The sequence below is a fragment of the Pimephales promelas genome, chromosome 7 (assembly GCF_988280905.1).
Source record: "Pimephales promelas chromosome 7, fPimPro1.hap1.1, whole genome shotgun sequence".
Classification (NCBI taxonomy): domain Eukaryota; kingdom Metazoa; phylum Chordata; class Actinopteri; order Cypriniformes; family Leuciscidae; genus Pimephales; species Pimephales promelas.
Genome location: NC_142775.1, coordinates 18136276 through 18152552, shown reverse-complemented (window position 1 = coordinate 18152552; position 16277 = coordinate 18136276). Strand labels below are relative to the sequence as shown.

At 39.2% G+C, this 16277-nt stretch overlaps 1 protein-coding gene across 1 annotated transcript; it reads right to left on the bottom strand.

Moving 5' to 3' along the window:
- Positions 1-13558, bottom strand: ndp (norrin cystine knot growth factor NDP). The gene is made up of 4 exons (XM_089133160.1): positions 13380-13558; positions 7886-7940; positions 7585-7787; positions 1-328 (listed from the first exon to the last, which is right to left on the bottom strand). The coding sequence occupies exons 1-4, from the start codon at positions 13488-13490 to the stop codon at positions 104-106; spliced, it is 594 nt and encodes a 197-aa protein (XP_088989286.1). The 5' UTR covers positions 13491-13558; the 3' UTR covers positions 1-103.
- Positions 13559-16277: the final 2719 nt, after the last annotated feature.

The following is a 16277-nucleotide window of genomic DNA, read 5'->3' as shown; positions in this document are numbered from 1 at the left end:
TGGTTGCTCTGAGTCATCAGCAATAAACTGTACCTTCAACTTTTCTTTTTTCTTTTGTTTTTTTTTTTCCAGCCAGAGGGTCTTTCTCCAATGACACATTTATTCAGCTGCACTCCTCGCAGCTGCACGCAAGGATGTAACGGTAAGTTGCGGTTATCCGTGTCCCGCCCGAGCATCGCAGACGTACCGCCTTCAGTTTGGAGGTGTGTGGACGGCAGCAGAAACACGTGCTTTTGAAAGGCTGCTTCAGGACAGAGCTGAAAGAGATCAGCGGGTCTGAGCGGGACGTGTGGCTGCAGTGACCCTCACATCGAGCCAGGAGAACCATCTGTAGAGCATAAAAGGTTCATGGTTGAGTAAACGGGTGTTAATCTTTCTCTTGAAACACATTAAATAAAATATCTATCTATCTATCTATCTATCTATCTATCTATCTATCTATCTATCTATCTATCTATCTATCTATCTATCTATCTATCTATCTATCTATCTATCTATCTATCTCAGTCTTAAAACTATAAAGTGAAGTTCGTTGGGACAAACTTGTGTTGACAAACACTTCTATACATTGTATAAGCTTTCAGCATGTTTTATTATGTTGCTAACAAGTTTTATCATGTTTTATCATGCCGTGGCATGTGTCTAGTGCTCTAGCCTATTAAGTTTTTTTTTTTATGTTTTTAACATGTTTTAGTACACTGCTAGTGTTTAATAACATGTTGCAAGCATTTGAACAAGTCAACATTAATTAGCATTTTACTAGCATTACCAACTTGATAAAAATGTCTCTAACATGTTTTAACACTTTGCTAGCATGTTGCTAGCATGAATGACAGCACATTGCTAACATGTTAACATATTGCTTGCTAGATTAGCACAATTCTAGCATAGTAACAGTGTTTTAACACATTGTTAACGTCTGTCTGTCTGTCTGTCTGTCTGTCTGTCTGTCTGTCTGTCTGTCTGTCTGTCTGTCTGTCTGTCTGTCTGTCTGTCTGTCTGTCTGTTGAACGTTGAACCAACGTCAGACGCGTCATTCTTTCAAAACTAACGGAAAATCAACTTGAAATCAACGCGTTGTTTCAACGTTATGAAAGCAAACCAATTTTCGATTTTCATTTAGCTTTGAAGAATGCCGCGTCTGACGTTGGTTCAACGTTAATTCGATGAGCAAAATCAACGTTGTTTCAATGTCATGAGAGACGTTGTTTCCACGTTGATTCAATGTCAGTTTGCTGACTGGGTCTATCTATCTATCTATCTATCTATCTATCTATCTATCTATCTATCTATCTATCTATCTATCTATCTATCTATCTATCTATCTATCTATCTATCTATCTATCTATCTATCTTTCTTTCTTTCTTTCTTTCTTTCTTTCTTCCTTCCTTCCTTCCTTCCTTCCTTCCTTCCTTCCTTCCTTCCTTCCTTCCTTCTTTCTTTCTTTCTTTCTTTCTTTCTTTCTTTCTTTCTTTCTTTCTTTCTTTCTTTCTTTCTTTCTTTCTTTCTTTCTTTCTTTCTTTCTTTCCCATAAGCGTTTCTTTTCTCTTTGAACCTCACTTAAAGAATGTGTGTCTGTGCCACTCAAACCAGCAACAGATAAAGGAGAAAATGATCATTTAAATAAGACTGTACTTTACTGTTTGATTGTGCCAAATCAAACCACATTTATAGAATTCAATTGATCTGTCAGAGGTGAATATATTCAGGTTATAAAGCATTTTAGCTTCTTCTGATCATATAAGTGCATTAAGAGAAAAAAAAACTATATCGATCATTTGTAAAATGATATAACTATTAATTTTGTTTTAAGAAATTATTTTCAGTCTACATTTCTATAGTCCCAAATTGGCCTTCGCCCTTTTTTGAAGACATCAACAAAAATTGCAATGTGTGTAAGATTTTCAGACTAAGTAGTTTTACCAGTGGTGGGCATCCTTCATTGTCTGACTCTGCACAAAAGAAAGCGTCCTGTGCCATACCTAATTTGAACCCCGTGTCAGAAGAACTAAGATAAGTTTCCTGAGAAAGTTTGCAGTGTTGAACAAAGAAAGCTTGTGTACTCTCTCACTTTGACCTTGCACCTGCATGGTGATGGGAGTGTGGTTGATCTCTCCCAGACCTGGATGCTCAGGCTACTTGACTCCCCCAAATACCTCAATCTCACAAATTTGCCTCATCTGCTTTGTGAGGATTGTTGTGTGACAGATGAAAGGCTTTGCACTTCGCAGGACCGATTTATGGGGGTCAGTGATCCACCTGGCTACATCGCTGGAGTTCACTGGCTGATAAAGAGAGATTCGCTCATCAAAAAAAAAATCCCCCTTTGAAAAGCTCTGTCCTACATGAGAGTTCTCTCGTAATTAAAGATTAATGAGTGATGCTCATCTGCAATGATAGGCACAAACGTGACCCAGTTCAATGGTCTACTGATTCGGGATATGAGGTGCTGGCCAGACCGCGGGCCGCCACATTCCTGAACACTCCGTAAATGGACTCCTATGTCATGTTGTCTTTCAGCTGCATAGTGTTAGCGGAGTGTCACCCCCATTATAAGGAACACTAGCCCGTCTGAGGCCAAAAAGCACCCGATATGCATCACTCATGGTCCGACATCCATGAATGAAGCCGCATTGACTTGCTGCTTTTAGCTGATGTCATTATTTAATGTCACCTGAAACTGTAGGCATACGGCCATGTTCGTAAAACAATCGGAGGATAGATGTGGGGGATTTCAGAGGGGGGTGCAGTGGAGGTGTGTGCCCACAGAAGATGAATTTTCAAGGAAACATGGCAAGGTGACAAGAGCTGGGCAGCAGTTGTAAGCTCTTCTTCCCGTCTATATTTATCTCAGAGTGACTGCGCAGGTGGACCCTATTGTGTAGCACCACTGAAATTTGCATGGAAGCAACAGCCATCCTCATAACTAATGCAATGTGTAATAGGCTTCTTTAAAGGTGACTGCGTTGAGCTCAATCTATTGTGCTGCTTTTAGACAATGGGCCTGTGTACATGCTGATGTCTGTCAATCAGAAACTAATAAAATATTTCACTGTTGTAACCAGTAGAGCTGATTTTCCAATTCACAAGCTCTCAGTTTGATTCAATTTTATTTGATTCCGATTCATTTGGGTATATTTCAGTTATAAAATACGTTTTGCTTGCGTATCAAAGAAATGATCTCCCAGCTGATGCTGTATATTACACAGGTAAGCTTCTAAAACCGTTATAGAGTTGTTCATTATAGAGTTCCAAGAGTGCTGACTCCAACAACACTGAGTTTGTATCCCTCTTATTGTCTGGATTTGTTTGGAAATATTAATGTGGTTATTGAACTTGTATAAAGAAATCACTTTTTTTGGGGAGTACACTGGTTGCTCTAAATAGTTTTGATTCACTAAAAGGGATATTTGTTCATAAATCAAATAGGCTGTGTCCGAAATCTCTCACTACTCACTATATAGTGGACTATATGGTGAGCTCGCCATTTTGTAATGCTGTCCGAATATATAGTGATGATTATAGTCCACTCAATATATCCCAGAATGCATTTTGAAAAGTAGTGTACAACCGATGGTCACTAACCCAAGCCCTAGTGTTTCTTATTATTATTATGCTGGTGAGCTCACTATATAGTGCTCATAGGGGGTAGGGAGTAGTTTGAGTGGAGATTTCGCACACAGCCATAGTCTTCACTTAGTTCACTAAGTTTGTTGTATCATTGAAATTCAGACTGCAAACTCAAACAAAATATGACCTGCCATACCGTATGACTGATGGTGGTCCTTCGTGAACGATTCGTTCATGTCAATGACAAATGAAAAAAGACGAGGATATTTTTCTCATAATTTATCACTGATCGGAGGTTGATATGATAAATGTTTTTAGGGAATTTGCCTTTTGAAAACATAACTTTCTATCGTCAAATGAACAAAATTGCTTGAATAAAGATTGGCTAATTTTGCTGAATAAAATTCAGAGATAAAGACTGTAAACTGATGAGGAGTACAAGGAGTACGCCACTGAAGATGGAAAAATAAAGGAGGTGGATTTTAGGAATCTATTTGGAGATTATGATTAATTGGAATATCAGTATTTTACAGCCCTATTCAGTAATTACTTTCTGGAAGCAATCATGTACGCAGAGTCGGTTTTAATTACTTTCGAGAGATTCAGCTGCTTTATTTGGATCCTTGAATGAAATTTTACCTAACCACGTTTTCCATTTTCTACTCACTGCTTTTGGAAAATCACGGTGTTTGTCTGGTAATTAGAAATACCGTTTGTGAAATGCTGGCAGAATGAAGATTTTTAGCTCCAGCACAGGTGGCTGACTAGCTCATCTTCAGTTTATTGGATGTTGAATATTTGTTGACACAGCCCAGCTGGGTTTGTATGAGCGGGAGCCTGAAAAACTCAATTGACAAAATAAAAGATCGTGAGAGGCTGTCCTTCTGAGGGGAACAGGTGAATCAGAGCATCTGGAACTCATCCCATTTATTATCGATGGCTTATTTTGAGGGGACGTATCTGAGGCACTCATTGTTTCGATAAGCAAAAAATGAGTTCGGCGTAACACTGTTTGGAGCCTTGGAACTGTGCCACCTCCAGACATTTTATGCACCTCATGAGTGCTTATTTCTGGCGAGGCTTTAGGCCGCACAGGCAGGCAGTGTTCCTTGCCAAGGTGTCAAAGTAGTTAAAGGTAGAGGTCATTAGACAAGCCAGCCATGCTATCTGATTCAATAAATGAAAACAAGGTTTCTTGGGTTCTAATTATGAAGGACATCCCTAGAGTCAGTGTTTAAATGTAAAACATTCTAAAGCATCTGGAGACTTGATTTGTTTTTAAGCAGCTTGTTAGGATAACAGTTGTGGGTGTAGGGAGTGTATTGTCTTACAATGAGACCTGACCTCCCAGACCATTATTTTGTAATTCAATAAGCTACAAGTGAGCTCAATTTTTGTGTTCCTTTTACTTGGATGCCAAGGCTTTTTTTCTCCTCCGTACTAATATGAGACAAACAAAAAAAATGTGTAACAATAATCTGAAATTGCCATTTGCGAGATATAGGAACGCTTTATCTATTTGCATAATTTTGTTAATATTTTTGTTAATATACTATTATAATATTTGTGAAGATTTTTATTGGCTCATTATTACCAATGTTCATTACAATTTTAGGTTACGTTTTAGTTTTGAAAAAAAAATTCTGAATAGCTTTTATTTTGTTTTTTTTTGTCATTTTTGAACTTCAGCATAGTTAATTGCCTTTTTTTTTCATTTTTAAAGTTTTTCATTATATTTACTGCATATTATCAGTTTATTTAAATGAATGAAAACAACTTTAAAACTAACTATAACAACAAACACTTCATAAGCTGTAACATGACTATTTTACGCCTCTTTTTAATTAGCGATTCTTTTTAATTTTACAGCCTTTAATTTGTTTGTGTGTTAGCGGTTCAAAACTGACTCCCTCACTGAACGGTGAATCATTGTTCAATTAGTGTTGGGGATAGTTCATACCAGTGTTGTTGTACTCGAGACTCGGACTCGTCTCGGACTCGGTCTCGAGACCATATTTTAATGGTCTTGGTCTCGTCATGGACTCGTGTCCATTTGGACTCGGAATTGACTCGTACTCGAACATTTTTTTTTTAGGACTCGAGAATTATTCCCGAGTCCACTCGAATTCAATTTAAAATATTTTTCATGATTATTAATGTATGTTAATAAAATATTTCTTTAAATTGATTGACACGCCCAGTGATTGGTGATTTTCTAGTGCGCAACTGCGCATGACAAATTGTAATAAAATTACTTTTAACACCACCTACTATGTGGCCTTTTTACCCTAAACTGATCATATTTTTTAAACTAAGTAAATTCAGTAAAAAAAAAAAAAAAAAAAAAAAAGGATTTCTCTAAGTAAATAAAAGTAAATTAGGTAATCAACCCTCACTGGTCTCGGTCTCGACTAGGACTCGACCGTCTCTGGTCTCGGACTCGACTCGGACTCGACTCTCTATGGACTCGGTCTTGACTCGGACTCGACTCTCTCTGGTCTCGGTGTCGACTCGAGTGAGGTGGTCTCGACTACAACACTGGTTCATACAAAAAATAAAATTCTATTATCACTTACTCATCCTCAAGGTGTTCCAAGCATATATGAGTTTCTGGTAACACTTTACAATAAGGTTCGTTAGTTAACATTAGTTAACTACATTAGTTAATATGAACTAATAATGAATAGCACATATACAGCATTTGTTAATCTTTGTTAATGTTATTTTCAACATTTACTAATACTTGATTAAAATCTTGTTAACATTAGTTAATGCACCGTGAACTAACATGAACAAACAATGAACAGCTGTATTTTCATGAACTAACATTAACACAGATGAACAAATGCCGTAACAAATGTATTGCTCATGGTTAGTGCATGTTAGTAAGTACATTAACTAATGTAAACTAATGAACCTTATTGTAAAGTGTTACCGAGTTTCTTTCTCCTGCTGAACACAAAAGAAGATATTTTAAAGAATGTTGGTAACCAGACAGTTGATGGGCACCGTTGACTTCCATAGTAGAAAAAAATACTGGTTACCGACAAAATATCATCTTTTGTGTTCAACAGAAGAAAGATATTCATACAGGTTTGGAACAACTTGATATTTTTTATTTTTGGTTAAACTGTCCCTTTGAGTTATTGTTCAGATTTGAAATGAACTGGCAACTATTACTTTTAAATACTTTTGTTGTATAAATTAACACAGTCTCATCCCAAGAAGTCATATAACTGATGTCTTGGGACGTCTTTTGACCATACGTCAACATCCGCCTTTTTAGGGTACCCTTAAACGTCGGTAATATGACGATCCCGGGCCGTCATACAACTGACGCTTTACCTTTAATGTCGGTTAGGTGACGGGTTAGGTTTAGGGGTAGGTTTAGGTCTGGGGTAGAGTTAGGGTCCGATAACATCATCTGACCGACGTTTAAGGGTACCCTAAAAAGGCGGATGTTGATGTATGGTCAAAAGACGTCCCAACTTAAGACGTCAGTTATATGACGTCTTGGGATGAGACTGTGCTGTATAAATGAATAATAGTGTTCTAAATTTTACAAAATATATATATAACGGCTGCAATGCATTCTCACCCCAAGACGTTACCTTTTGACCATGCTTCAATATTTGACGCTTTAGGCGCCCTTTAGCGTCAGTTACATGACGCGATCCTACGGCGTCAGTAAAGCGTCAGTTAGATGACACGGGTAGGTTTAGGTCTGGGGTGGGGTACATGCGATCCTAGGGCGTCATCTAACTGACGCTAAAGGGCTCCTAAAGCGTCAGATATTGAAGCATGGTCAACATGCTTCTCAAGGCATCAGGTAGGCGACGCCTTGGGGGTGAGAATGGGCTGATATAACTGGATACAAACTTAGTTTAGCTGACATTTTGGATCAAACAGGCAGATATTTTCTTAGAAAACATGATAAATGACACAAATGAACCAAACATTTTTTATGGATTTTTAAGGATCACAAGAGCAGCATCACAATTTTGAGTTCTTACCTTTGAATTGCATTTGTAGATAGGATGTGTGATGGTCTCAACAAAATGATGTCTCATACACCTGTCAGGATCATTGTCCCCTAAGTGTCCACTCTCTGCCTTACAGGTGACACCCTGCAGGATAGTCAGCAAAGGACATGTGACCAGAAGAAGTAGAATCCCAGGCTGGCCCAGCGCGACCGAGTTCCTCATATTGTAAACAGCTTCCAAAGATAAAACAAAAGAAAGCTTGACCGTCTCCTACAGAAGACAACGAAGAGATCTCCACTGTGTTTTTGATGCCACATAAGTGAACCGAAACATGTAGTGAGCGTTGTCTCTAAACTCAACCATCTCCTTGAGTGGCCTGGATGTATCTGTGGGTATAAAGAAAGGAACCACGGTTAGTCCGGGATGCAAGCTTCAGGAAAAAAAAAAAAGAAAACACCCATCTGAGGGCGAGATTTCAGGTAATGTTTCGCATGTTATGCCCAGTTTGCGGAGCTGTTTAAGTTGTTAGTGGAGGGACTGGGCAGGTGAGGTAAGGTGCAACGTAAGGGAGAGTGGGAGTTTGTCTTCGTGAGAACCCGTCAGTGACAGATGACCCGAGACAGACGTCTGTTGTGCCTCTGCCAGCTGGTTAAGGTGATTGCTGCCATGTCTCCAGCCAGAAATAAGTGGGCTGTGATGTATGAGGAGTTCTGGCAGACCGCTGTACTGTTATTCTTACAATCCCAACACTGAAAAAACATGGTGTTTTTATTACACAGTGTAGAAACCTAATATATTAATAAACAGCCTGGAGCAAATTTCCCCAGAAATGAATTTTTCATAAAAAGAAATAAGTCTCGGTGCAAGTTCTCTCATGACAGTAAAACAATTGCCAACTAAGGTACACATATACTTATTTTTTCATGAGCTTAGTGCTTTACAGTCCTCATGACAATGTTTCGTGTGTGGCAAGTAAAAATCCGCTGAGCCACGACTGCTAAAATGTTTGGTGTAATGAGGGAGAGAAAGAGTAGCAGAGCCCTTGGGGTAACCGACTCCACAAACCTGGATCAGACAGAAAGGAAATTATCATTCACTAAAACAATACCTTGCATTAAGTCTAAACCTCTTTCAAATTTTATTTCGAAACCCGCAATTGCTCCGAAATCGCAAACAAATCAGGCTAATTTAAAACTTTCTCCTTGTGTTTTTCTTACCGGAGCGACTCATTTAACTTTAGCATTCCTCGTGTAAGGATTTTAGGTATCAATTTGCCTGTTTAAATAAATACTCCCTGAAATGTTTAACTGCACCGGAGAGCATGTGTTGCAGGGTTTACACAAGCACACATCACAGTCTGTTCTAAACTCGGATGCTTCGGATACAGGACTTCGTCATTTATTTAATTTCGGGCATACCAGCTGCCATCTTCATCATCATCATCATCGTGCCCAGGCACGACTGTTGACATTCAAACCTGGTTGAGAGCGTCTGCCGTACTGATCTGTAGTGACTGTAATGGGCCTTAACAATGCAGTGTAGACACCCCAGCTCAAAAGATAACTACAGATCCAATTTAGTTCATAAACAGTGAGATGGTGACCTCATGGCGTAACCATCCATGGCAGCTTCATCGTTTGTAGGCTTCTAGCGCATTGAGGGTGTATTTGCAGGTGTTTTTTCCCTTATTTTTTAGTGTAAGGTATAATGTTGACCACCACAGCGTCCACACCTGCTTCGGCCTGTAGATTTATAAAGCCCAGTGTGTCTACAAACAGCAGAAGGACTTACAATCTCCTCCGAGACAACATCCACCACATCTGTCCACCTCCGACCAGAAGAATTATTTCCCTCTCTGGCTTCGTATCTCATTTTTTAATTTGTAAACTGAAATTTTTGAGTTTATAGACTAGGAAAATTAGCTTTGACATGCTGGAATCTGACCTTCCAACTATCTGATACAAGCTGTACTTGAATGTTTCCTTTAATTCGATTTTTCTTTTTGTCAGAGACAAGAATTTGTTTTGCTCAGCAAAGATATTTTTTTGGAGGTGTCTAAACTTAAGTGTCTAACCCACATTGTTTTCCCGCCACAGTATGGTTCATTGTAAAACAGCTAAAAATGAAAGTTCCCTTCTGGGAAGTCAGTTCACTTAGTGGCCATATTTGCAATTAACTTTTCCAGGCAACTATTTCAAGCATGCAAGACCAACCTCTGTCTATTTAAACTGGGAAATACCAAAATCTAAAAAAAAAACAACATTTTTTCAATCATCACAAAATGATGTTATGTTTTTTGTTATGCTAAAATTACTTTAAATTGGCATATATTTCAGATTGGTCCAGGTAATGCATGTGCAGTCCTAAGCATGAGTATCAGGACACTGTTGGTGATTGGCTCTTTATTTCGAAGACGGTACTTTTTTCAACATATTTTGCATTGCAGTTTCTTCCATGCAGAGTGAACCATATTGGTATATATACTTTTTTTTGCATTTACTCGCCCTCATGTCATCCAAACTGATGGTTTTCTTTATTCTGTGGAACACAAAAGACGATTTTGAAGAAAGGAAAAAAAGTGTTTTTGTAGATTCAGTGTTGCTTTTTTGTTTGGATAAAAACAGTTGAAATCTTCTTCAAAATATCTTTTGCAGAGGAGAGTAATTGGAATGACATGAGGGTGAGTAAATGATTCGGGGTGAACTATCCCTTAATACTTCCAAGTTGCAAGACACAAAACAGGGTATTTGTCATTTTCACTAACTGCCAAAAATTATCCCACAGGAACAAAAATGAGAAACAAATTTAAGAGGAAAGCAAGAGCCAGGACCAGGTGAGACATGACATAACCCCGTTGCACTGAACTCTCAGACCCAGACTGCTCGCCTAGGGACTTTGTCCTAACCGGGAGTCCCATCAGCGGCTATAACGCCACTTAGGGAGCAGACCCCTGGAATGAACTGTCCCTAGGCATGGCACTGGTGGTTGTGGAAATAGAGTATGGATCTTTTGATCATTGCTGATCCTCTCGGGCCATGGCAAGGCTAGAGAGGGGCCACGCCGTCTGCACTATTAGGACTGTGAAATTCCTGACATTCAAAAGCAGCCACAGGTTAGGGGCCGTATGGTAGGAGCTGTTGCACACTGTTCAGTGTTGCTTCTCACCGTCTCATGGTGTTTATTTTATTTAGAGAGTATAAAATGCCATGGGAACACCATGGGATTTTCTTTTCAGTGCATCTTCACATGGTGGTTGTTCTTTGCAGATACTGAAAGAACTCGGGGGATCATGGGTAGGATCTTGATAGCTCTATGTCTCCTGTTCTAAACCTTGCTGCTTTTTCTGCTTAAGATGATGTCATTTTAAGGGCTTGGATTATGTGGATTGAGACAATTGAATCCACGTTATTAGTTATAGCTTCCTCAACATTATTGTGTAGAAACAGGCTTATCTGAAGTTAGAGCTCAATTTCTTAGGTAATCCATGTCAAAGTCGTATAATGCTTTCAAACCAAACTATGCTGAGAAATTAATTGTATTTTAAGAACATTTATTAACGATTAAGCAATAATAATTTTGATTTTGTACAACAGTTCAATAAACAAAATGTTAATGTTGAGTATATCTTACTTTAGATACAATGGGCTATATGCACGCATAAGTTCCGCATTTGATGCAAGGATGCTCGTCCATTTCCTGTCTTTGAAACGAAACGTACATACGTTGAGATGTAATTTTATATATAGTTATGTTTATTTAATATAATTTTAAAAAGAAGCATAAACACAACGAGGGGTGTCTGTTTTATCTGTTTTTGTGACTAACGTTTCTTTAGTATAACCATGGAGTATAAAATTCAATATAAATTCTCGGTATTGCATTGGACTCTACGATCGGCGGAAGTTATCGAGCATCCTTAATCCTTCACCGGAAATAACGCCGTGCATAGAGCCCATAGTGGATATTAGTTTGTCTATTTTTGCGCAGTCAACAAAAATAGCTCCTAGTCAACGTAGAATTGTGTCTCAGAGCATGTAGACACATTCCTGACTGAATCAGTGTTTTTAAACAAATTGTTTGATTCAGTGATTCACTGAATCATTTGTAAAGTCATTAGCTGGGTCTGAAATATGCTGGATCCTCAAACTTGCTTTGTATACAGTCGGAATGAAATCCGAATGTGCTACTTCTGCAATGTTGTCTTTTTTAATGTGATTTGTCACATGAACTGTCAGTTGCCTGGCTTAACTGCCATTCACAATTAGTAAAGTGTCCGTCAGATGCGAACTTCAGAATCTCGCCGGAAGTAGTAGGTCATCCGGGTACTTTCAGTCGGTACAATAAATGACTCCTGTCACCACTTAATGGTGTAACGATGTAGAAAATTGTAGAAGGAGTCACTGAAAAATCCCGACCACTTAACTGTTGTATAATTATAATTAAGTATATTTGTTGGTTATACTAGAAAAATGAGGTAAATCATTTCATGTTCCCTGTGAATCACTCAGATTTCATTCCATAGCTGGAGTACTTTAACAAGGATAATCAAACTTCAGAAGGGTCTGACGGCAGCTGAGTCCACAGTTGTTGCGTGAGGCGTGTGGTCGCCTAGTATTTGCCAATAAGCAGAATTGTCTTCTCAGTCACATTGACATGCCCAAACCCCCCTCCTCCGGCGAAGGGGTTACGTCACTGTTTTCTGCTTGTTTAGCACCCTATTGTTTGACCGGCTTTTAATAAACCAAAGGGCAGATTCCTGCAGGGATCACCCCGCAGTCCTCCTCCCATGCCCATCTGCAACACAAGCAGCATGCCAGGCACTGCCACTACACGCAGACGCCAGTAACCCGCGTCTCCAGAGCTAAACCCCACGCTAAATATATCCCCTGTGATAAAGATAAGACAAACACAATGGATTTGAAGGTAGTTTGATGCCAATAGCCGAGCACCATGTGAGCCATCGCTAAACTAATGTTAGCTTTACATTAGGCTTCTCAGAAAAGCGCCGGTCTGATTGGAATGCTAAAAGATGAAAGGGTCTGCGCATAGCAAAGCAGTGGTGGGGTTTCCAGTTAAATTAATTAGAGACCCTGATATGCTGTCCTGTTAACCTTCCCGCTTTAATGTGATGTGCAAATTGACGGCTGTCGTCATCTTCTAAAAAAACCTCAGGCTTTAATACTTGATTAAGTCGTCAGATGACCATTACGTATTGATTATGAAGGAGTTGCAATGCGCACATAAGACTGGTTGACATTGCCAGCTTTTACATCTAACATCTGGGGGGAAGTGTGTCTAGCTCACCTCTTCCTCGAGCTCCTTAAACAATCCTCAGAATATCTATTATTTCTCATTTGGTGCGCTCGGCTAACGACCTCTGGCTTATCTGCTTGTATTGTACAGACAGGGACTAAAATCTCAATACAACGCTGATGACTTACCTAAGCAACCAATTATGTGATACATAGCCTTCTTACTTCGGCTATGAGTCACACTGAAAAAAAATCACTACGTATCTGATCAAATCGAATTAATATGCACCGTCACTCTGAACTCAGGTAAAAACTGGACTCTTGCATTGATGTAGTTCGATGACCATATTTTGCTTGTCAATTCTGGCTAACAATGCATTATATTTAAGAGTAAAAAATCAAACACACACACACACACACACACATACATATATTTATATATAGTATATTTACATAATGTATGCACTGATGAAACATGACAAACAGTAAAGCACTAATGTACACTGATAACCTTGCCACCAGTAAAAAGTAACTCTGATGACCCGGTCACCTTTCCAGCGCTGGTGGTCTTACCTTCTGCCTGGTGCTGCTTAACCTGCAATATCCAATCCCAGCTGGCTCCTCTAGGACAGAAATGAAATTTCTTAAGCAACAATTGCCTTTAGATCTCTCCCTCTCTCTCATCCACTTGCTCTCTCCCCTCTCTCTGTTTCTCTTTTACTCTCTCTCACGCATGCCGATTGTGTGTGAGCTCTGATTCCTTCCCCTCCCTCTCAGCTCCCCTCCCCTCCGCTTCGACATTCACACCCCCTCTTTTATTGAGGAATCACATGGAAAAGGGAAAAGGATGGATGATGTACATCTTGGGATGGTTGTCAGATGTGGAACGTGACACAGCAGTCGTATATCACCTTAGGGACACACACATACTCGCCCCCAGCTGCCACACCAACAAGCAAATGGGGATTCCAGCGAAATCAGAGGAATGACCAAAAGTCTGGCCCTCTTTTACGAGGTCCAGGTTATAAAACTGTTAGCGGAGTTAGTTTACTTAAAAACAATTGGTCTTCTGGGTTTCTTGCTGTCTTTCGGGAGACTTGGGAGGTGTAACTCAATTCAGCTGGAAGCTATTTTGAAGTATGTATGCAGTTATATGATGTAGGAAAATGAAAAAAAAATAATTCTCTACCTCGAGAACAGCTACAAAAGGGGGGTTAACGATTGTTGTATTAAATTCACATCTTTATACACTAGCATGAGTCTTGAAATTCGTACAAAATGCGCATTCAAATGCTTGGAATATAAAATAAAAAACAGATGTGCAATTAAGAGTTTCCAACGAACGCATAATTACTATTTCACATCTCCGACATGGAGAGAATCCAGCAAACATTTCTGTTTTTCTCAAATTTTGTCGTCCCGTGGCCAAAAAATGTACTTTAAAGATTGTGGTGGAGGAGGCAGTTGAAATTAAATCACCGCAAATATTGGCACTAGAGGGAGAAAAAAAAATGAGATATGGACTTCATCTGAAAAGGAACTGAGGGTTTGTGGCTTGACTTTATCTGATTGTAAGATCTTACCAACTTTATCCAATAGTTTCCATGATGCTAAGTTTGAGAAAGAAAAAAAAACTATTTAAAAAGGACTCAGTTCGAAGCTTCTCGGGTACATAGACATGAAAAGGTCAAAACAAACTAACTAAAACAGGAAATAGTGACTAACATACAGTTTTACGAAAGGAAAATGTGATAAAATCACAACCATCACGCAAGGTTGGAAAGCTCAGGAGGCCAAAAGTTGACAACATAAATTACCTGCAAGTCTTGGTGTGACCTCACAAATGTTCTCACCTTCTATCCGTCGACCCCTTGACATCACCATCATTAACAACCAGCAACTCCTGTTCACACACTGCAAATCTGAATTGAAGTTGATTAGCGCAATGCTAATCCAAAGTGGGCTGATCATGACAACAGGGTTGGGTTACATAGCCACTAGCTGGGTATTTTAGTGAGGCGCACATATGCATAGAGTAAAAATAAATCGTTTCTATGACTGCGAGACAAAAGAATACTGGCGTTGACCTGGTATGTCAGTGAGAGCAAAATAGCATTAGCAGAGATTTCCTCCAAAAGCTTCCCGTCCTGGAAATGAGCCCTTCTGCATGTCTGTCCATCATATTTTTATTGGATCTAGGAGCATCTGTAGTCTTTCAACACTCAACTATTATTCAACTTCCGTTTTTCTATTTGATGTGGCACACGTATCATATCGAGCGATTACTGTCTGCATGTGTCCATTCAGTTATGTCCATCTACACGTCAAACGACATTGTGTTTGCCGCAAGAAACTGATTTCATCAAGTATATGTCCCTGGAAAAACATCTTTGTGGATCCTGGAACAACATCAATTAACCAGATTTGAAGGACAAGTTTACAGTTTGTGTCAAGTTTAGGCTAACAACATGGGTTAGGTGCTTCTATCAGATTCACCTATCATTTCCCTCTGATTTTATGGATAACTTATGGGTAGGGTTAAGTTTAGGGGTAGGGACTAAATTTTTGGACAGGAATATTGTTCCAGCCAGGGTTAACAAAATATGCTGACCCAGGAGTGCATCTAACTCCGCAAAATCCAGACATGTGTGTTTGCCTGCCTTGATGTCGTCTTACATGACAGTAGCCATTTATCCATGGCTTTCATCCACAGATTCATATCGGTCTCCCCAACTAATGAAATTGTTTTTTTTTTTCTTTTACCCACAACAGACAGACTGAGGGTTGCAAAGCTTGTCAAGTGAAGGACACAATTTGAGCCCAAGTTTTCAAGATCAGGATTTGATCATGAAGTCTCATTTCAAACTACATGACTAAAAGGTCTCATATTTTGGGTGATTTATTTTGAAACAATGCATGCTGTCAGACCGTCTTCCAGAAATGAGCTCCTTTGGGAATGCTGACCTGGATGAAAATAGTCCATAGTCCTAATTTACGGCCAGTGTAGAAAAACTTGTCTTCCTCTATAGCTGTTTAAAATAATAGTTGCCAAAGACAACTGTGCAACGATCACTGCACCAGGTCTGGCGGGGACAAACACATACCTAGTAAAATAAGTAGGCTACTTTGCAAAAACAAAACAGGGAAATGCATTTAGAATTCAAGCATGATTAGGATTTCTGTATGAATTAGTCCATAATGTCAGTGCAGGAAAAATAGAGCATCTAAAGGCAAAACAGAGGAGAATGTAACTGGTTCCCTATGTGTACCTGAGGCAGAGACTGGCCTACAAAAAAAAGACTTAATTCTGCCTGTTTACTATCCCTGTGCCAATTCCTGTAGGCATTGTCAAGTCAATGTAGCTGGGAAAAGGACAAGGCAAAATGACCGTGCACTAATTTCCTGAAGCTTTTTTTTTTATATATATATAAAATGAAAACTTTTCAACTAAAAATTAGAAGGGCAATCTCA